The sequence below is a fragment of the Festucalex cinctus genome, chromosome 18, assembly GCF_051991245.1.
Source record: "Festucalex cinctus isolate MCC-2025b chromosome 18, RoL_Fcin_1.0, whole genome shotgun sequence".
NCBI classification, from domain to species: domain Eukaryota; kingdom Metazoa; phylum Chordata; class Actinopteri; order Syngnathiformes; family Syngnathidae; genus Festucalex; species Festucalex cinctus.
Window position 1 is genome coordinate 1,457,816 of NC_135428.1, and position 22,012 is coordinate 1,479,827.

Consider the following 22,012-nt stretch of genomic DNA (forward strand, 5'->3'; position numbering starts at 1 on the left):
TCCATATTTTAAGAAGAGAATTGTTTTGTTTCAATGCGGAGCAATTTCCATCCATCTCTTTCATGTTTTGTGTGTTGAGCGTCTTTTTTTACACCTTTATGACAGATAAGACCCTAAAAACATTTCCCTGCAGTTGATAAAAGGTCACGGGTTTATTTCTATGACTGGGAGAACATAAGCAAATTGGGGGTTGACCTGTTGTAGTCTGGCAGGCAGTCTTGAGATGGAACAGGATAGCAGGCTTTGTTCTCAGATAAGAATCACAGACTCAACGGTGAGTCACAATCAGGATTTATTCGCCAGACAGGACTTTTCGGGTAATTTAGCGCCTGCTGGACACGGCCAATGTCTTTTGAAAACCTGCCTGATGAAAGCGGGAATGTGATCCACCTCTGCGGCTCAAGTTTAACGTTAGGAATCCACCTTCGGGGGCTCTCTCCTCCCCCTTGATTGAAGACTAACTAAAATCAGCTAAGCCCGTCATCTAATGTGTGCTGGGGTGTGTGATTAGCGCTTACTTGCTTAGACTCAAAAACGTCGCATGACAGACATGATGAAGTCGACAAGTCGATTGTCTTTAACCAACACAAAGCTTGTCCCAAGCGTTGCAGAATATGTCCTCCAGTTATATAATATGCATTAATATTGATAAAACAGACCCCATCCAGGGCTGCTTTTAATAAGTAATGAGCTGCTGCACAGTCAACAGATTGTGTTTTCTTAAATATGCCTAGAGTACAGAGCTAAAATGTACAAACACAATCCAACTTGATTAAAATCTTATGTCACTATTTTATATAAACAATAGCCAAATCAAGCTAAAAATGCTGACTGTGTCATTCTGACTGTGACTCGGCAAGGCCCCCTGAAGGGCTGGAGGACTCATGACGCCATGGGCTTCCTCGGCCTCCAGCCAGGTTGGCATCTGCTGCCCAGCGGAGGTCCGGAACACCGATATGGACGGGATTTAAATCCTGAAAGACACCGTTGCTTGTGAAAGTCGCCATTAAATAGTCGCTCATTAGCGTGACATTATTGTAGATGGCTTTGTCATCATGTTGTGCTCCTTATGCGGTTGGCAAAAGGCCAAATGATGTTGCCGCTAAATAAGCTTCATTAACTTGCCTAAAGAGACCCAGATTTAAATTTCAGTTACGAAGTTGATTAGTCTTCTAAAAGTGTTTCAGATGGACATTTATTCAGCTCTTCTGAGCTTGTCCAAAAGGTATAAATGCAAGTGTTACAGAGAGATTAGTAGAATTCTACATGGTGAGGCAACGGCAGCCTGTGTGTAAAATTGGTGGACTTGCCGTTTAATACGAGCCGGTCATGCCGTCCACAGCGCTGACACGTTCCATTCAAATCGCCTCCCCTCAGAAAACTTCACCAAGTTGGCTCAATAAAGTTAACTTTTACTAGTTTTCTGTTCAGCTCAACTTCCTCAATCATTAATAGATTATTTACTAAGCTCAGTCCTTCTGGAGACTTCCTGAAACACTTTTTCTAGCTCTGTTGCTAACCAAAACAGCAACACGTAAACAGTGTCTCAGATAACGTGTGGAGTCTTAATTGCATGTTATAAACTCTCCTGGTGCAGTCTTTAATTTTGCTTTTACGATGTGTTGAATGACGAGTAGCATCACTCAAAACTTGGCCTTGAAAAATTGTTGTCTTGCATCACTTTCGACAGCTTGGGAAAGTGTTGTACGAGTGATTGAATAAGATCAGCCAAGCTTTGATTAAAGCGAGAACGCTGGTGAAATTGACTTAAGGAGGCCCGACAGGAGCACGAGGAACAAACATCAAAAGGCTGTTTACTGCCTTTAATAACATCAGACTTAATAACACTGCATGTCTACGGTCCCGCCACAGAAACGAGTCGGTCGCGAAGACGGGAGTCGCCGGGTTGATTCCCGAGGTCGTCTCAGCTGACAGATCAAGGCGGCTGCTCCGCATCTTTGAACTTGACGTTTCAGGAAGGCGGAGAGGATCAAGAGATGCTAACATATCAAATCCCCCCCTGCTCCCTTGACCCTCTTATTGGACGCTGTTAAGAGATCTAATCAAAGAGCGGAGGATTTTCAACGCATAGTTGGTTTATAGGTGTCAGACTAAAAATGATTAGTAAACATACTTAAAATTGACTACTTGCAGAAACTGTAAACCAGTACTTGAAAATTCCATTATGTCTTGCAGTCGTGAAGAAAATGCAGTATTTCAAACAAAATATTGTTTAAAAAAAAACAACACAAAATGCATTTTTTTATAAACATTGCATAGGTTTCGCTTCAATACGCCACTTTTTAGAGTAACATTGTGTCATTGCTGTGCATTTTAGCATCTAACTGCTTGTTCTTCTAACACTCGTGTCACACATTTCACTTAAATGCAGCCTGTAACACAAAGTATTTGGGTTATTTGCAGTCTCGGTCTGAAAATTAGTGTCGCTATGTGAAGTGAGTACATGGCTAAGAGATGAAGAAGATACAAGTACAATCTGGTGGCTATATACCGCCGACTACGGCCCTTCAAACGTCGGCTAAAATAATCGGCCCCAAAGTGAGTTTTTTTTTGTTCCTGTTGTTTCTTGTTTATTTATTATTATTATTATTTTTTTTTACAAACCCCAAATATTCTTCAAAAAAACACTGATAGACATTTAGAATGTTTTCCACAAAAAAATTGGGGGGGAAATCCCTTAGAAGAACTTTGAAACATCTAAAATATGAAAAAAATAAATAAAAAAAATCTATGAATATGCAATCCTGCAGGTGTGGAAGTGCGAACATGAACATGACTGTCACTGTAGTTTTCATTTGTAATATCACCATTCACTACTAGATGGCAGACATGTCTTATTTGCACATACAGCCGGTTTCATACTCCCCTTTACTATACCATGAGTTGGCATCATAATTTTGTGTGGATTTTTGGAATCATATGCAGGATAAACATAGTACCTCAGTAAAATTAAAAAATTTTGAGTGAGTTGCTTTTTGTGACAAAATGTACAAAAGTATTTTAGGTTGATTTCTTGTTCAACAGTTATGTCACATGCTGTCCTTGAACTGTCATTTTTATGTAAGAGAGCCCTTTGCACCATGGGAAAACAAAAACAACACTGGGAACCGAAAAGTAAAGTTTTTTTTTTTTTTAACAATATACATATTTACAGTTGGAAAAAATGATACCTGTGTGAATGAGAAATAAGCATTGTGTGTGGTCTCGTGATAATTCTCTACTTTTAAAGTTTACCCCCTCCCCACCCCTCGGCCCCTGCAAGCATCACCAGCCCTCCTTCCGCTCTTCCCGCTGCTCCTCGCACTCCTTCCCACAAATCACTTGACAAATGGGCTGCCCACAGGTGTTGTTAAAGCGCCTCCTCCCATCCCACCCTCCCCCGCAAACATTCTCTATGGGAATAAGGGGGCAACGTTCCCATTGTCCCCAGCTGCCCCGTGTTAAAGTGAAGCGCTCCGCCCTGGCCCAGCGGGACACAGTGCCACCAGACTACTGGGAATCCAGTCATAACCACGAGCCCGGCTCAAGGTCTTGGCGCCAGGCCCACGGCCGGCAAATTAAACGAGGCGTGCAGTAGTTTGGCTGCGAAAAGGGAGGATGTGTCAGAAAAGTTCCAGGACTGGCGTGACAAAAAGATATCTATTTTAAATAAGAAATGACGACGTGAAAATAATCCTCCTGGAGTCTAATCCGCTGTCTAAATGGCGAGTTTGTTGTGTCAATACATGTCAGCTGTCAAGCTGCAAGAGGTGTCAGTAAATCAGCCGTTAGTGGCAAACGCTGTGTTGACACAACAAGACAGTTTAGAGGGAGAAAATGCCCCCAAAAAATTCTTGGTACTAAATAGGGATGGGCGAGGTCTGATACTAAGTATCCGGACTTGGGTGATACTGGCATTATTGTAAAAGGTATCGAGTATTCATTGAGGCTGCATCCAATGATACTGAAGTAGTGTTAATTTCGTCAACACAAACTACACAAAAATAATTTCGTCAACACACATTTTTCACCGGACTAAAACTAGACTAGACTAAAACCCTCATTAATAAACAATAACCGGGGACTAAATCAGTATGCATTTTCGTCAACAAATAAAGACGAGACGAAAATGTACTTCACTTAATAAAAACTGGACTAAAATCTATGGACATATTAGTTCATGAACAAAAACGAGACGAAAATATGATTTTGTCAGACCTTGTCTTTGCTAATCTCATGTGATACACAGCACAAACACATGGGACACAGTGAAAGGTTGAAAAAAAAAAGTAAACTATAGTAATAACATTAATCCAACGGTTATAACGTTCCAATAATAATGTTAATGCGACTGCTAACTAATGCTGGCTAACTTGCTAGCTCATAGCATGGAGTCATAGTAGCCACTGTAATTGTGTGTCAAGTTGTTTTTCATCGAAAAGATGAGAAAATTTTATGAGAAATAGTTTGAGATCCGAAAAGGTTCAATATAAACTGCTGACAAAAAATATACAGGGGAAATAAAATGGTTGTCCTGTCTAAAACGAGACTAAAATGTTGAGAGTTTTTGTTGACAAAAACTGGACAAATAAAATCATGTTTTCTTGGACTTCAATAAAGACTAAAAGGCTCGATTTATAGTCGAATAAAAATGGACTAAATAAAAATGAGATGTGGTTGACTAACTGTGAGTAAAAACTAACAAGCGTAACTGAAATTGGACTAAAACTGGCACTAAATTTAAAAATGGCAGACAAAATTAACACTATACTGAAGGTTAAAAAAAAAATCTGTGGCGCCAATGACGATTAGCAGAAGGGAGGGGGGGGCGAGAGGTAGCTTGTGAAGCAAAACAAACGCTTGCTTTCTCTAAAAAAATAAAAACATTGCACGTCTTGCGATGTGGCTATCGCGCATGCGCACATCGCAATCGAGATGTTCAAACGATATATCGTACAGGCCTAGTATCAAACATCCCAAGTAGTAAATCACAGGACTGTTGATGGGAGTTGCCTCTTTGAAATAGTTGCCAAGGAACCGTGTTGGCTCTGCTTTTTGTCTGGCGGATCGTTTAGGCGGGAGTAACAAGCGATTGCCACCAGCTTTCGTAAGTCGTAAAAAAACAAACAAAAAAAAACAAACCTCTGTCTCAAAGTCTCCTAAATGGCTTTGCAATGTTTTGGAACATCTGCAATCCTCCACTGGCGACAAAGCCCACCATGCGCTTTTGTTTTCATCACGTACCCGCCCTGCCCCACTCCGAGGGCGTCCCTGACACCCAGCCGCCTGTCCAGCTTGCACTTGTCTTCAAATCTCGCACAAGAATGATTTACCGGCCAGGGAGACAAAACACGCATGGCCAATCAGTTCCAAACATCTTTCCTCCGGGGAATTGTATGCCGATTTTTATCATTGGCGTTCTTATCAAACATTTCACCGACCCTGTTTGAAAGTTTGACAGTTTCAGTTTCTTTTAAGACTCAGATGTGCCAATTATCAGAAAATCGGGCCTAATCTCGGAGTTTGGTTGCGACTGAGGCGTGTCGATCAGAATTGTGGCTTGTGATGGAAATTGTGCTGTTGAATCATGTATGGACTTTGTGCGTCTGAGTGGTCTTGGGCCCGTGCGCAGGGAATCGCCTCTCCCCCTCATTATCGCGGCAGTGCACCTGATCGCTCTGATATTCTCTTTGAGGGCATTAAGGTCCTCAGCGGGATACTTTGGGGGGGTTTGCCATTTTGATCCCAATGAATTAGGTGTGGCACGCTCGGGCCGGCGGCTCCCCTCGCGTCTGGTCGACGGGATAAAAGGAGCGGGAGAGCGGGAACAGGCCTTTGTTTGGGATAGGAGCAGCATCGATGCTAATATGCTAAAACAAACAAGAGGCAGCAGCATAGGGGTTCGGCGTTGGACGATGTTCACGATGGAAACAGATGGTCATCTCTAATGAGTGCTCTTCATAATGAAATCGCATGTTAATTCCCATTGAAAATATTCCGTTTGTTTTCCTAATTGAGATGATTTGTTTTTATACAGCATCGCTTGAATTACATTTTACGTAAGGCTGCAGTTTTAATGTTTTAATCCAATTCTAGAAGATTATTTTTCTCCTTGGTGAGCTTTGTTTGGACACATGTAAACACTGTAATCGAATTTGGATCCCAAAAAATCGCCGCCGATTGCTGAAGGCAGCATAGTGTAAACGCAAATGAGATTGATTTGTCTGTTTTCAAATATCTCCAAATGTGCAACGATTTTTCACCGTTTTCAAATCTTTATTATATGCTTGTCATTTTTGTAATCATTCAAATTTGGCAATGTTAATTTCCTCCGGTGTGCAACATGAAGATGTTGGCTGTTAGTTGGCCAAGTCTCCACCAGAAATTAATCAACTCAAAAATTTCTCCCTATGATTAATTAATTTGTACTATAATTAATCATTTCGACAAAAGCTGTCAGTCAGAGACGAGGCTAACAGTGAGGAATACAGAGAAATAAAAAAGATACCCAAGGTTTATGGTAGCTTTAAATTACTTGAGTAATCGATTAAATAATTGATTCTAAAATGATTTGTTATTGACAGCCTTATTTAAATTTATTTAAAATTGTTCTTGTGTTTATTTCCAGCTTTTGATTTGATGACAAAATATGCTTGTCAGCGTAAAATTCATTTGACCTTAATTATTATTGTTCTAGTAGAGGCGACCCTCCTGGCGGTTGTTGCCAAAAGCTGAATGAGTTAATACGCATGTTGCGAGAATATTTATGAAGTGTTGCGGCGATGACCATAGGGGCCGCATAAGAAGGTCTTTGTTGGAATTCGGCGCGCTGTCGTCACAGGTTTGATTGCAAAAGAGGCCTCAGGTTGCGTTAAAATAACGGTCAAGTACCCGATCGCGTCACGTCCCGTCTTTCACTCGCTTTATCACAAAGTATAGAAACCGCCACATTCTCTTCAGATTCTTGCGGCACTGTTGGCATTTGAACCAAAAAAAAACTCAACAATAACCAGGTGATTGTCACCAAAAATTGACAAAAACTGGATTAGGAGTAATTTGTATGTGATAAATTATGTACTGCATAATTGCAAACTCGGCATTTTTCATGTTTAAGCCACCGGGGGTCCAATATGACTCCCAGCCAACTAGCATTTTTTTTTACCAATGAGATTCTCTAACACTGCTAAATAAGTGCTTATGAGCCAGTTTGTAAACTTGTTTTCAGTCTATCGGTTGCCAAAAGACCCCCACATGACCCTCTCCCCCCACCCTCGTATGTAGGCCCTGCGTTTAGCCCCGTTGACCTTTTTAATTAGCCAACCTGCATCATTCTGCGCGGCAAAAACCGCATGCATGCCTGAACCCTGGTGCGGTGGAAGCGGATTCATTGATGGCAACACATCAGATACAAGCATGAATAAAACATCCGCGTTTTCTCCCTTTAATGAAGTCTCACCCACCGGGTGCGATGTTCAAAAATTTATGGACTTGCCTGAGAAGTTGCCAGCTAGCAGGAATAATTTACAATTCCTCAAAAGACAGGGGAACGTCGGCTGACTTTTTTTTTTTTAGTCTGAGGTTGAAGGGCCACAGAAGTTTGGCTTGTGTTGATGCTGACGTTTCGAGTATCGACATGCCAAGAAGTCAGCGGATGCATGAAATTACATGGGAAAAAATATATATATTAGCATTCAAGAACATTTAATTTCTGTAACAAATGAAAAATGACATCACTCCTACAACAAATGGATAATAGAAGCAATGTATTCAAAATTTCATTTGGTTTATGAACTCGAAATGACGACAACTGGCTTTCTTTGGTAGCTTGAAAGTCTTAACTTGTCTTCAACAATTTTGAACTAGTGCAGTTCTTCTAAAATGTGTTTTTATTAGTTGTTTCGTCCGTGCAAGTTAAAATAAAACGTTTTGTACCAAAAAATTCATTATAGACAAATTATTGACTGTCAAAAATGGCTAAATAAGTAAAGTATCCTTTTAACAACTGTACTGCACTTAAAAAAAAAAAAGTTTCAGCGTAACATGTAATTGAGTGATTCTTTTGCGTACCACTAGGGGGAGCCCACCTACCACCAGTGGCATATGAAGCACACTGGGAATCACCGAGTTAGAGAGTCGATGTCATTGTAAAGTCAACTTGTGTGGATGGATAATTTATCTTTGTTCTAAAAGGCCTCAAATAGTTTGAAGGAACATGTCCTGATTTAAAAAAAAAATGATATTATTATTATTTTATTTAAACAAAGTTTTTCACTAAAGCTTGAGAGTATGCAAATCGCACACCTGAAGCTGGTCCCCCTTGAACATCAATCGTCAAGTATGCGGGGTTGTGACCGTCTGCGCTGCTGCATGAAAAGAGACGATAATTGCCAAAAAACGAGTCGCCTTTGAGGAGATTTCTCGCACTTCCTTATCTCGCTTGTGCCAAAGAATAAAAGGCAGCGTGGACTCGCTGGCGGCTACCGACTGTCACCACGGGAACGCACCGCTGGGAGATTTGTGCCACATTGCGCTCCTGAAAAGCTCGTCCTCCTCCCCCCTCGCTATGACAAGGACCCCTCGGCTCTCTGCTCTATGCATGCATGTGTGTGTCCTCTCTTTGATGTCAGACAGTGCACTTTGTCCACCAGGTGTTCAGCAGCTCACCAGGCTTGTGCATAGAAAAACTGCTCCTGCTTGTTCCGGCGCACTTTTACGCAGAGCGAGCCTCGCTCCATACATTTAATCAGCGACACGCTCACTTTTCCGCACAAGTGGCTTCAAATGGAAGGATTTGACCTTCTGAAAGTGTCAACCAACTGCCAAAAGAGAGAATTCCTTACGGTTTGAACTTGAATCAACAAAAGGTGTTCTGTAGCCTTGTCTAGCCGTAGTTGTTAAGTCAAAGCAATGCAGCTCATCATCTGTGTTTAATTCCTAACAAATCTGAATCGGATGAGGGATCTGTAACTGATTCGGTTCATCCTTGGAGGTAGTTGTAGCCATCTTGGCCAATTGACCAACAGAGCGACGGCCATCTTGGCCAATTTAATAGGTACGCCTAGGATTCTCACCATAAAATTACCCGACCTGAACAGGAAATGACCAATTTCAACAGGAAGTGATGCAATTTCAACAGGAAGTTACCGATTTCAACAGGAAGTGACCTGGAAGTGACCTGATTTCAACAGAAAGTGACCCAGAACTTACCTAAAATCAACAGGAAGTGACTTGTTTCAACAGGAAGTGACCCGGAAGTGACCTAAAATCAACAGGAAGTGACCTGTTTCAACAGGAAGTGACCCAGAATTTACCTGTTTTCAACAGGAAGTGACCTGATTTTAACAGGAAGTGACCTGTTTTCAACAGTGTTAATTTCGTCAAGAAAAACTAAACAAACAAAAATAATATCGTCAAAAAAACATTTTTCACCAGACTAAAACTAGACTAGACTGGAATAAAACCCTCATTAATAAACAAAAACTGGGACTGAATCATTATGCATTTTAGTCGACTAATGAAGACGAGACGAAACGCGACAGACGTGACACGACGCGACGCAGCGCTGCGGCACTCTGCGGACACCGGAGCTCGGAGAACCGTCATTACGGGAAATGTTTATTATCTCACAAGTGTCCTGGCTCATTTCACGGCTCGCCAGCCACGTTGAAGGATTAGAATGAGGTTGCGTCTGAGGTGATTTGGGGGCACTTATCAGTGGCAGGGGTGCAGATCTACCGCAGGCCTAAGCTGACAGCCTTAATCAAACCAGGAAGCCAATAATGGGTGACCATTCTGGCTAGCGTCCGAGGGTATTATTGTCTGCGTCTTAATGGCATAATGAACCACTGTCTTGGGTGCGAGCTTTCCTTCTTAAGCAGCTCCCTCGCCAAAGCCTGTTATTTATCTCATTTGATTTGCAAACGTATTATTTGCAAGCCGTTGTAGAACGGAACAAAAATAGTTGATCACGCCCTTGTATTCGTTTTGTTTTTTTACTTAGCAGCATTACGACATAACAATTGACGATTGACTTTGTTGGATAATAATAACAAAGAAAAAAGAAAAAGAAAAAAGAAAAAAAAAAGACTTTCACAGGTGAGTGACTCGGTAAGATCCAGTAAGAGTAGTAGTTTTATGCAGAGGATAAAGAATATAGTTGTGTGCAAGGGAAAACGGACACATTTTGCCAAACCTACCTGTGATTTTTAATAAAAGTAGAATCAAATGTATCATATATTTAAAAAAAAACAAGTTAATTGCAAACTGCAAGTCAAGTTACCATTGTTCGCGCTTTTGGAGTTGATGTGTGGACATGAAATGCAAATGAAAGTTTCTTCAGGCATTTCTGAAGCTGCATGTGAATGGGAATTATTTTTAAAAAGTTGCAACCAAACTTTTCACCCAAAACTTCCAATCTTTGCTGAATTGTTTTCATGTAAAGGTGCTCTCAGTGAGTTCTTAATGTTGGACTTTTCACCCGCATTTTCCTGAAATGTCTGCTGTGAAAGGCCACATTGTGCGTCGCTGGCGTGGGTTATCTTGTGCACTGACTGATAAGCGGTCCAGCTACAGGCCTGATCCTGTCAGCACATTCGAATAATCGTGAGTTTTTTTATGAATCAGCCTGACCTCAGACGAGTCACAATAAAGAATGCGCACACATGCAGGACTTTTGGTTGTCAGGGTCCACGGATCACGGCCCCATGTGTATTTGTGCTGTAGTCCGTGCCACATAAAGGCACAACAGGAATAGATAAGAACCAGACCCAGGTTGGCTCGAGAAGCCAAATCCCCGGCAAACCCCCAGCGCTAATCGGATTAGCCGAAAAGTTTTAGCCACAAAGAGCAACAACATTTTTTACACTGTGACTTCTGTGACATATTTTGCCCTGCGGCCTGCTTAATCTGGCGCCTTGTCATTTTTTAATTTTTTTTTTTTTGTCTGCCCAAACAACAACTTGAGCGCACCATGAACTGTTTTTCACCTCTTGTGGTTGTGTCTGTGTTTTGTTTTTGTTTTTTTGTTTTTTTTTTATGTGTCTGAGAGCGAGCGCAGGGATGCGGTCCTCCCAGGTGGGGGAACAATGGCTCACCCGTCGTCTCGGAGAAATGGTTGGCTGAGCAACCGGCCGGGCCCAGGAAGGGAGGGGGGAAGGTCGGGAGGGAGTTGTGACAAGGATTGGTGCAGAGCAAGGCAGGGAAACGGGCTGCCGACGGGGGCGCGGTCAGCTGAATGGGGGCGAATGGGCGTCTTCAAGCTCTTTTCATGCTTGGTCTGCTTTAGCAAGTGAGGAAAACACGGAGGAGGACACCAAGGTCCCGCTCTTGTTGTCTTATTTTGTCTGCACGGTATTCACAATCAGTGTTTTTTGTCTGTTTTGTTCATTTGGCAATCTTACTGATTCAACATGTCATCATCATTGCTCTTTCTTTTATTTTTTTTTTGTAAATGCGTGCGTGTGAGTTTGTGCTCATTAATACACCTGAAACCTAATAAAAATCCCATACCCTTCACCCGAACCGGATACGTCAGAGTCCCGCCAGAGTCGTGAAGTTGTCAGGAGACCAGAGGAAAGATCAAAGGAAAGGAAAGATGAAGTAAAGGGAAGTCCAGCAACCAACCAGACACCAACTGTCACCCACAGGGTTACAAAACTAGAATCTTTCACCAATCCCAGAAACCTCTAAAAACCATCAGATTAGGGATATCAGTGTTTGTGTACTTTCCGACAATTGAAAGACTGTTTGTTGAAAAAAACAATAACAAAAGGAGATATCACAATAACCAAGGACGAGATATATTACACACATACAAATCTCAAGCCTTCAAAATTGACTGCTAAAAAGAGCGACAACAGGCTACTACTACAGCTGTCTGTTTTACATAATATGCTAATTTCTCTTGTGACGTTGGTTCAATAATTTGAAAGGACTTTCAAATTGGAATCAGTATTATTCAACATATGAAATGAACCATAGATTGAAATTTAAGTAGTCGGTCTATTTCTGGTAATGTTTAGGTTGGTCATCAAACTGATGGTTTTTCACTGCTACACCAAATTACTGTATCATTAAAAATTGCACATTTATCACCGAGGAGCACACATGCTCAAATTTATGATGGGGGCGGCAGCAATCCTTTGCTCTATGCTTGAAATATGAAACAAACAAATCTAGCTGCGTATGAATATAAAAAATAAATAAATAAAAAAAATACAACAGGCACTTTGAGGGAAATGATCAATGGGACTAAATCAAAGAGTTTGATCTGACAGCGTAAGAGGAGCGCTGGAGTATCGTCCAGCATGCCGCAGAACTCCCGCGAGCCAGATTCAACAGAATATTGAGCCAAAATGTTTTTCTTTTTCACGGTGTGTGAAATAAGAGCAGCCAAGTCCAACATGGCTGCATGGAGAACAACTTGGCTCGGGGATTCAACAGTCCGGTGTCGGCCTGGCGACTCGCCTCTTTTTCGCCTCAATTCCCCGCGATGATGTCCGGGAAACGGCTTTTGTGGCCAAGATGTGTCCAGGCAGCCAGGCGGAAGGAAGCGAGACATAAAAAAAAAAAAAGTACACCATGTGGACAAGAAGCCTTTTCTTTGTTGCGCTTCTGTTCTCGTCTGCCTCGTGCCAAAATGAAAAAAAGGTTGCATTCGGGTTCGTGTACAAATTAGCAATTCAACGACTGGATTTGAATGTGTACTTTTTGTGTGTGTGTGTTTGCTTCAGTGTGGGCCAAAGTGGAGGTGAGGATGCCCGAGAGCGTGGAGGTGTACCTGGGCGACTCGGCCGAGATCCCCTGCCAGTACAACTTCACCGAATCCACCGGCGTTCCGCGTTTTCTCATCATCCAGTGGTTTGTGGTGAGTCTCGCTCGTCTGTGTGCGACAGTCCGACCGTGCAAGAAGGATTACGCCCGTCTCACTGTGTGACCTGAATTTAATCACTTGCCTCTTGGACCAAAATGCACTTACCCCCCCCCCCCCAACGGCATTGGTAGTTATTACAAAAATGGCCGGCAGGTGGCAGCAGAGTATAAGAGATCAACCAGTCTGTTGAACACAAACTTGGGTTTCCCCACAGTTCTAAACAGATTTGTGAATAATGATGAAACTTAGCTATATTCTATTGCTAATTGCTGCAAAACGGACACAGATGAAGGAGAGAAGAGAGTCTAATCTTTCGTTTGGTAGGTTCCATGTTTTTATAGCAATAGAACACAATATTATGTGGGCCTTGCAAAATCAGTCCAAATCCAGTAAAACAGCCGGGAGCGAACGGGATTGCGAAATGTGAAAACCGCTGGGAGTCAATGAGTTAATATTGAGGCATTTTCTTGCTAACGCAAGCACACATTGTCAATCGAGTCAAATTGTGGAGGAACTCAAATGTGTTGTGTTTCCCTTCATCTGGCCATTAAAAATTTAGGTGGCCAAAATATGCATAATTGAAATTAAACTATGTAATAATAAACTAACCACCAAACGATGCTGGAACTGCACAAATGGAATACAGCCTCGTCATTTTAACAGATGTGCTGCTTTTCATATCGCGACATGACGACATTGCGGCAGGATTAATTCCCACGAACGATATCGCGTAACTGCCGTAATGTAACCAACACGGTCTGCAGAAAGACAGCGGCAGCGTCTCGCGCTCTCGCATCTACTACGCCCACGACGACGACACCATCGTGGACGAGGGCACCGAGTACAGCGGTCGCATCCAGGTGACCTTGGACCAGCACGGGACTCGGCTCACCGTCCGGGAAGCGCAGCTGTCCGACGAGCGGGAGTTCATCTGCCAGGTGAACGGTCTGTCCGACGGGCTCACCGAGCGCAAGACGCAACTCAGGGTGTTCGGTGAGGGGAAACCGCCGTTTGACGCGTTTGCGTTTCCAACAGCGAGATGACTTAAATAACAAAAAACGGATTTGTTGCAGCTCCCCCGGAGGCTCCTGCCATCATGGGCGTCCAAGCGGGAATATCTGTCACCAATGAGATGCCGTCGAAGGTGAGTCAGCTCAGGTTGACTTGACGCTAGAACTGCAGCACATCCTCAATCTTATCGATCTTGTCACCGCGACGTTGCCTTCAGGTGGCCACGTGTGAGGCCCGCAACGCTTTCCCCAAAGCCAACATCACCTGGTACAGGAACAACATCCCGCTGGTGCCTTCGGTGGGACGTAAGTCAAGAAGTTAATGTTGAAACACAACAATGGGAAAAGCGATAACATGGCTAATATCATAAGCTTTTTTGTTATGTTGGCATGCAACATAAGTCGTTATTTAAAAAAGGAATTGGTGACGGCGCTCCCGCAGGTGTGAACGTGTGGACCGGCGACACGGTGGAGGCCAGCGGCTTGTACTCGGTGCAGAGCACGCTGGAGTACCAGGTGCTCAAGGAGGACAAGGGCGCCAACTTCTCCTGCGAGGTCAGCTTCTTCGTGCCCGGCGCCATCAGGACCGTCGAGTCCAGCAGCGTCGGCGTCAACGTTCACTGTAAGCCGACGCGAGCGCACGCCGACCACTCATTGGCCGTTCAGACACTTTATTTTTATTACTCTTTATTTTATTCTCTTGTGTGGGCTATGTAAAATATTTAAATGGAGACGAGATCCCAGAAAATGTGATTCATTTTTTTTAGAGCATTAACTTAATTAATTTAAACTAATTGATTATTTTGATTTTTTTTTTTAATTACCGTTTGATCCACCTTGTCCTTAATTTGTAAACATCTGTCATTCTGTTTTTACTTGGAGTATGTTTGCCTTTATTTTGCCAAAAAATAGTCTGCCATCCAAAGTGCCATTACCCCATTTTTTCCGCCGTCAGGTTTTTGCCAAGTGTTCTGTCGAAGCCATTTGAGGAGCCACGTTAGCTTTGTTTGTGGACGAGTGACACAGTGGCGCTCGGAGCCAAACGCAGCCTGTGCTGTCGGCCTTGTGGAAATGATCTTGTTAATGGGACTTTACAAGCATGCTGAGTCACACTCTTGAACTTGACTGTGTGCGTGCGCGTGCGTGCGCGCAGACCCGTCCACCATGGTGGAGCTGTGGCGGGAGTCGCCCGAGGGATTGATCAAGGAGGGGGATACCGTGGAGCTGCGTTGCCAGGGCGATGGCAACCCCACGCCGACCTTCATCTTCAGCCGGGCGCGGGTAAGTAAGAATGGAGGCCCTTCTATCCGGCGAAAAAGTCCCCCCCCCCCCCGGTAGAGGGGTGACGCGGCGGGAATGTTTTTGATATGCAGAGCTGGCAGGACCCCCACGTAGACGGCAACGTGCAAAAGGTCCGCGAAAGGCCTCGTCCGATTTGACCCCGCGGATCCAGTCTGGGCTCCTAAGACGCTGACGGGGATCGGGGCTGGGGCTGGTTCCCATGTCAAACACAAAACGATTGTGTTGCCGCTGCCAATTAGGTCACCGTCACTTGCGGTGTGAAACTGTGAGAAACAGGAAAAGCATTATTGAGCTGTGCATAATAAAGACAGTCTCAGAAGTCACTTGGTCCGATTCCGACCCCTTGTTAGTCGGCGTGTCAAGATGTCGTCTTACTAAAATATGTTGAATATATGAAAATATTACAGGTTTTTTATTTGTTCTCATAAAAGTTTGCTGCTCCACTTTTCACTCACTTCTACTGGTTTGTTGTAACTTTTCTCAAAATTCAAGAATGCAAACATCCAAGGATTTTTTTTTTTTGTCTTAACACAAATTTCCACATGTCCCAAGACTTGTGAAAATAACACAAAATAAAAAAATATATATATAAAAGAAAATGTTAATGCTTACAAAAGTTGTGAACAAGTAAGAATGGTTTTATTATTTACACATAAATCTAAACAATAACCTTGTGTACTTCATGAAAGTTCTTGATATGGGCTTGTCGTTCAAAGCAGAGAATCTTAATAGCGAAAGTTTGTGCATAAGTGCAATTTTATGCATTATATATATTTTTAAATAATCGGCCGATTAATCGGTATTTTATTCTGCCAAAAATCGGTATCGGCATCATCATCGGATATATTGGTCAACATTAGCCAACCAAAATGTGAAATCTGAATCGTTCCGCCTCTCCACGTTTGCGTCAGGATCCCGACCCCGACGAGGACTTGGAGAGCCGCGCTAACGTGCTGATGCTGCAGGCGGTGTCGCGCAAAGACGGCGGCCTCTACCGGTGCCGACCCCGGGACGGCGACTCGCGCGACGAGGTCAAAGGAGAGATGGAGCTCAACGTGCACTGTAAGGAAACGAACATCAATCGTTCTCGGGACTCATTAGCACGAATCGCACACAACACTTCAACGGGCGCTCGTTAGCACATCGTTACAATGAAGGATGTCAGTGGACGAAACCAAACATCCTCATCCTGTGTGTGCCGTGTTCAGACTTGGACCCTGCAGTTGTGGTACCCAAAGAATCTGAGGCCATGATGAAAGGGGAAGATTTGACGGCTACGTGCAACGCGTTGTCCTCCCTGAAAACATCCACTGTCTGGTACAAGGTTTGTGACGATAAACAGTGGATAATTTTTGCAATAATGTGAACCAGTATTGCCAGTTTACAGTCGAAAAACTCCATCATCACGGGTTCCAGGTTCGCAATCCAGCTACTTGATGCGCTTGTTTACATCGGTTGTAATTTCATTGTGAACCACGAGATGGCAGCACACTTGCTTAGTTTGTAGATTTAAAAGAAGACAAATGAAAACAGGAAGTGCTGCATTTTAAACACAGCCTGGTTTTTGCTGAAAAATGTTGAACCTCATATGCTGTAATCCTGCTTTTTACGCCTACAGAAAAGCCAGTTTTATTTTATAGTGTAGATATTTGGTCATGGTAAGTTAATTACTTTTAAAAAAAACGTGATTTGTTTACTGTAAACACATTGAGGGACCGGTACTATGGATGTAACAATATCCAAATGTCACAATATGATAACGATCACAATATGAACCTCACGATACAGTATTCACAATATTGTGGGGAGGTTGGCATATGAAGCTCATATTTTGAAAAATAAAAATAAAAATTGTTTTTGTACATAACAGTGACAAAGAAATTGGCTCGGTCATGTCACACGTCATTGTCATGTGCTCCTATTGGCTCAAAAGCGCAAAGTGTCAAGGTCAAAGTAGGTCACAATGCCGTGTTCAGCTGCAGCTGGATGGAAATGTTAAAAATATTTGCTGCTGTGACTGATTTATGGGGGTGGTAACTGCTGCAATGGCCAAAACATTCACAATTCAAATTAAAGTGCACTACTAAATTTACCACCAGAGGGTGCTAGAACGGCACCAAATGCATTATGACCTCACCTTTTCAACAGATGTTGATGTTTTGATTTCGTGACATGATGATGATGATGATGATATCGGAATTGTTGAAGAACTTGAATGCATCGTGTGCAGGCCGGCAAGATGGTGGGTTCAGGAAACACGCTCCACCTGCAGGACGCCACCTACGAAATGGCGGGAGAGTACGTGTGCAAGGTGACCGTCCCCGCCCTGCCCGCCCTGCGCACCAGCGGCTCCGTCCACATCGTCGTCCAGGGTCAGTCGTCTCTGGAGAAAAAAGAAAGGGTCATGTGATGTTGACCCCGTGCCACATATTGCAACATCGTTGCTGTTTGTAAACACAGGTGGGCCTCAGCTGGTGGGCGAGGAGCAGGAGGTGCACCTGGAGGAGGCGGTGGGCAGGACGGTCAACCTGAGCTGCGAGGCGCGCGGCCATCCAGCGCCCGGCGTCGCGTGGATCTTCCACGGCAGCCAGGTGACGATTGTGCACGCGCGAAGACGTCGTCGTCGTTCCGCCCGGCCCGGCTGACGTTTGCCGTTTTGCCTCCGCAGAGCTGGCAGGAAGTGTTCAGCAAGTCCGGCGACCACGCGACCCGCAGCGTGGTGTCGCTCGTCGTCGGCTCGGACGTCACCGCCGTCTGCAACGCCTCCAACGAGCTCGGCGCCGACGTCAGAGCGTTCAGCATCAAAGCTAGTAAGCCATGAAAAAAAAAAAAAATTTTCCAACCAGACACTTTTCCACACTCACATTTTTACGGATCCACAAAAAACAAACACCACCAAAACTTTATGGAACGTGTTTCATATGAACAATATCGAAAAATAGTGTCTGATTAATTCAAAAAACATAATCAATAATATAAGGTAGCGATAAATGTAATTTTATGTGATTATTGATATGATTATTATACTAAATATATGCAAAATTAATTTGCCCAAAAGTATTTATATTTTACAACAGAGAAGAAACTGCCACTTTTTTGCTGATTTTTTTTTTTTTGTTTTTTTTTTTTTTTTTTTTTAATACGTTTCTCATTAGGACAAAAAAGTTTTCTCACTACTGGAGTATTTTTATTTATTTTTTTAATTATGCAAGTAATTAGAAAGAGAAGAATGAGCGTGTGCAGTGGATAAAAAAAAATGACGTTCTCGTAACGTGTCGAAAGAATTAACATATAACAGGTGCTCTTCAAATTGGCGGGCAAAAAAATGTTGAGAAAAATCCTTTTTAATGATGTGAGTAATTGTGATTAATCTGATTTTTTAAAAGATAAGAGCTTTAATTGAAAAGAAACTCCTCAACTCATCTCGACATAGCTCCTTGCTACCAAAGTAGCGGCAAAGCGCTAACTTGTTGTCCAAATGAAACCCTTCAATCCACTTCAACATAGTTTTTTCCGCGCAAAAAAAAACACGGGTGTCAGTTGCAACAAATGTGGGTGGAGCATGAGACGTGCGTGTGCGTGAAGTAGCATGTAAAAAGCGTGTTGTTCTACTTGTTCACAGTTCCCCTGGTCACCTCCAGCGCTCCCTTCTCTCCCGGTAAGATGGCCGCCCCGCCCCGCCCCGCTTTGCTCGTTTCATCGCCATCTCACCAAACTCTCGCTCGCTCATTTCACGGCCTCCTCGCAAAAACGCTGTCTGTCCCCCCCCTCCTCCTCCTCCTCCTCTTCCTCCTCCTGGTTTGACAGCGCAAGGCTTTGAGGACCTCCTCCATGCCTTATTGATGATGTGGCTTTTCTGGGACTCTCTCTCTCTTTCTCTCTCTGCTAGCAGAGCCTTTCGGATTGGCCCGCGGGCAGATTAAATATTCTCTTTTGGCGCAGACGCAACATCACAGGCCTTTGAATGACGGAGTGAAAATTCTCACTAATTACGACCAGTTTTACGAAGCTACGTGCCCGTCGATGCGCACGTTTTGTAGCAGATGAAATAACCGGGGGGGGGGGGGGGGGGGGGGAACATTTGTTGATTGCAGTTACTATGAAAATTGCTTGACGTACAAATTCTAAACCAAGAAGAAGAGATTGGATTGAGATTTGTATTGAAGTATGTTTTGGATGCTGAAACAAACAGCATCATAACCTCTTTGGGTTTTCGTCCGTCTATTTATATTCATAAATTCAGAGTGTACAAATTGCTGATGTGGATCATTTTAATCAGAAGAAATAAATTATGGTAAGTTTCAAAATGCAGTCACCCCACAGTCCACATAAAAGAAATTAAGAAAAAGTCAAATATACATGCGGGGTAAGACTTTTAGACATTATTTTGTTTTACTGCTTCACTTTTACAAGCTCTTTTTGCCAATGTTTTCAACAGATTTGTGAATAATGATGAAACTTAGCTTTATTCTAATGCTAATTGCTGCAAAACCGAAACAGACAGAAATATATATATTTTTTTTTTTTTTTTTTCCTGATGAAAGAAGAGACTTTAATTTTTCTTTTGGTAGGTTCCATGTTTTTATAGCAATAGAAGGCAATATTCTGTGGGCCTTGCAAAAATCAGTCAAAATCCAGTAAAACAGTCGTGATTGAACGGGGTTGAGTGAAAAAGGGAATTAAAAAAAAAAAAAAAAAGAATTCCATCAGTCGTTTTCTTGAACGAGGTTGCGCGCGTGTGTTTGTCGTGCAGCAGAGGGCAGCGGCGTGATCATCGTGGTGATCATCCTGTGTCTGCTGCTGCTGGCCATCCTTGGCAGCGTGCTCTACTTCCTGCACAAGAAGGGCAAGATCCCGTGCGGACGCTCGGGGAAGCAGGACATGTGAGTGGCTGGCCACGCATCTTCCCGCTCTTTCGTCTGCGTGCGCGCTTCTAAAATGTCCCCCTCCCCGCTTCCCGTCGTCAGCTCCCAGGAGAAGAGCACCAAAGACGACATCGTGGTGGAGATGAAGAACAACGGCAACGCCAAGAGTGAGGGCACGGTGCTCCTCAAGGCCGTCAACGGAGATGAAAACGCCACAAAGAAGCAGGTAACTTCCTTGTTTACCATTTTAGCAGAATAAACGTATTGCGTTCGCCTTTCGTCTCACAATTAGTATATATTTGAAAAATAAAAGGGCCAAAACATCACTAATGAAAATTAAATTGCACTAAAAAAAAATAGCCACCAGAGGGTGCTAGAACTGCACAAATGGAAATCAACCTGACTGTTGTTTTTTAACAGATAAATATCGTGAAAATGACGATATTGTGGCAGTTTTAATATCACAATATCACGATGTTGCACTTATCGTTACATCCCTTGTTTCTTTTTTCTAGTGAAAGTGTGCAAGACTCAGCAGTGGACGAGCTGACCTGAGACCAGCAGGGACTCCAATCACACATTCCCATCATCGCACACTTACAGTATTTCCACACACTGTCTTTTGAGTGAATGTTTTTCATTTTGTCAAAGTTCATCCGTCGTTCTGTTTGCTGTTCGTTTCACCATCAAGTGTACATATTATATATATATTTTGTTATTTAAGAGCTTCACACACTTGTTCCAAACTGCTGTCAAGCCCCCCCAAAGTACTGTTTGTAAATATTCCAGCAAACTGTTGCCGGGCAGATTTGAAAGAGGTTCGCGATCTGCTTGGCCTGGTTTTGTTTGTTTTTGAGATTTCAGCACGATACACTGAAAAAATGTTTGTATTTTATTTGTTGTGTTCTACCAGTTTTGTGCGTGTCGACGTTTATAAAATTGTTCACAAGCGTGCTTACATTTATACGTATACATATTTCCGTACTTTTGGAGAGAAGATTTCAGTTTGATGCAGGCACACTGGCGCCCCCCCGTTGGGCCCATTTTGTATATGTCATGTAGCTGTTTTTTGTGATTTTTTTTCTTTTTCTTTTTTCTTTCCACTGACATGTGATGATGTCGTGCTCTGCTGTGTTCCGAAAAACTGCACATCAGGGAATACATTGTTCATATTTTTTTTTTTATTTCCCTCTCTCCCAAAAAAAAAAAAGTGTGTAAATTAAGTACAGTATACGTGATTCTTTGATGCTTGCATTTTTTAAAAATGTTTTTGCAAGAAAATGCCAAATAAAAAGTTTTTTTCAATATTTTTTTTTCTATTTTTTTTATTTATTTTTTTTAAATAGCAGCCAGTGTGTGCTGACTCACATTTAAACTTTGAATGTGATTATACGATCACTGACTTGGGCTTATTTCAGCAATAGAGGAAATTAGGAATGTGCAACAATTCTTGATACTTGAGGTATTTTGACAAAAGCACGACACACATTTATTAAATTTTTTTTTGCCCAATATGTCTCCAACTAATGGGGAGCAGTCTTCCCAAAGCGCCATGGGCACATACCGGGAAGCAGTAGCTCACATTCCAGCCGAGAAAGGGGTTGCACACAAACGCTTGCACATCTGTAAAGAATTATTGTTTTAGTCTTTTAAAAAAAAATTGTACTTTTGCTCTAAAATAACCTCACAAGTGACATTACCAGTACACATGGACTGTGAAAAGCAAGGACGTGTCTTCTTGATGCCCACAGTGTACCTTTTGTCAATTTTATTTATTTAAATATACTTCTTATTTTTCTTTTTTTTAACTTGTGATTGTGTGAAAGATTGTCCGTTAAAGTTAAAATGTTACGTAACTCAGCCTAACAAAATTGTATTCGGAATTCCGAATATTTCCGAGCTACGCATAAACGCATCATTCATTACGGCGCCAAGCAGCAGGTGTTTTGATAACGTCATTAAAC

The 22,012-nt window shown here is 42.7% G+C and overlaps 1 protein-coding gene across 4 annotated transcripts in view; it reads left to right on the top strand.

The window, feature by feature from the left end:
• The window catches only part of mcama (melanoma cell adhesion molecule a), a 35,022-nt gene extending 13,667 nt beyond the window's left edge, over positions 1–21,355 (top strand). For 2 of the 4 annotated variants that reach the window (XM_077504072.1, XM_077504069.1), the window contains exons 2-16: positions 12,732–12,865; positions 13,636–13,864; positions 13,945–14,015; positions 14,100–14,187; positions 14,324–14,503; positions 15,035–15,162; positions 16,095–16,245; positions 16,392–16,507; positions 17,414–17,555; positions 17,644–17,774; positions 17,852–17,993; positions 18,806–18,841; positions 19,937–20,066; positions 20,151–20,274; positions 20,564–21,355. In XM_077504072.1, coding sequence (XP_077360198.1) covers positions 12,755–12,865; positions 13,636–13,864; positions 13,945–14,015; positions 14,100–14,187; positions 14,324–14,503; positions 15,035–15,162; positions 16,095–16,245; positions 16,392–16,507; positions 17,414–17,555; positions 17,644–17,774; positions 17,852–17,993; positions 18,806–18,841; positions 19,937–20,066; positions 20,151–20,274; positions 20,564–20,566 — 1,782 coding nt within the window. In that variant the 5' untranslated portion in view covers positions 12,732–12,754 and the 3' untranslated portion in view covers positions 20,567–21,355. The remainder of the gene's footprint in view (positions 1–12,731; positions 12,866–13,635; positions 13,865–13,944; positions 14,016–14,099; positions 14,188–14,323; positions 14,504–15,034; positions 15,163–16,094; positions 16,246–16,391; positions 16,508–17,413; positions 17,556–17,643; positions 17,775–17,851; positions 17,994–18,805; positions 18,842–19,936; positions 20,067–20,150; positions 20,275–20,563) is intronic. The other 2 variants (XM_077504070.1, XM_077504071.1) reach the window with 2 other exon arrangements.
• Positions 21,356–22,012: the final 657 nt, after the last annotated feature.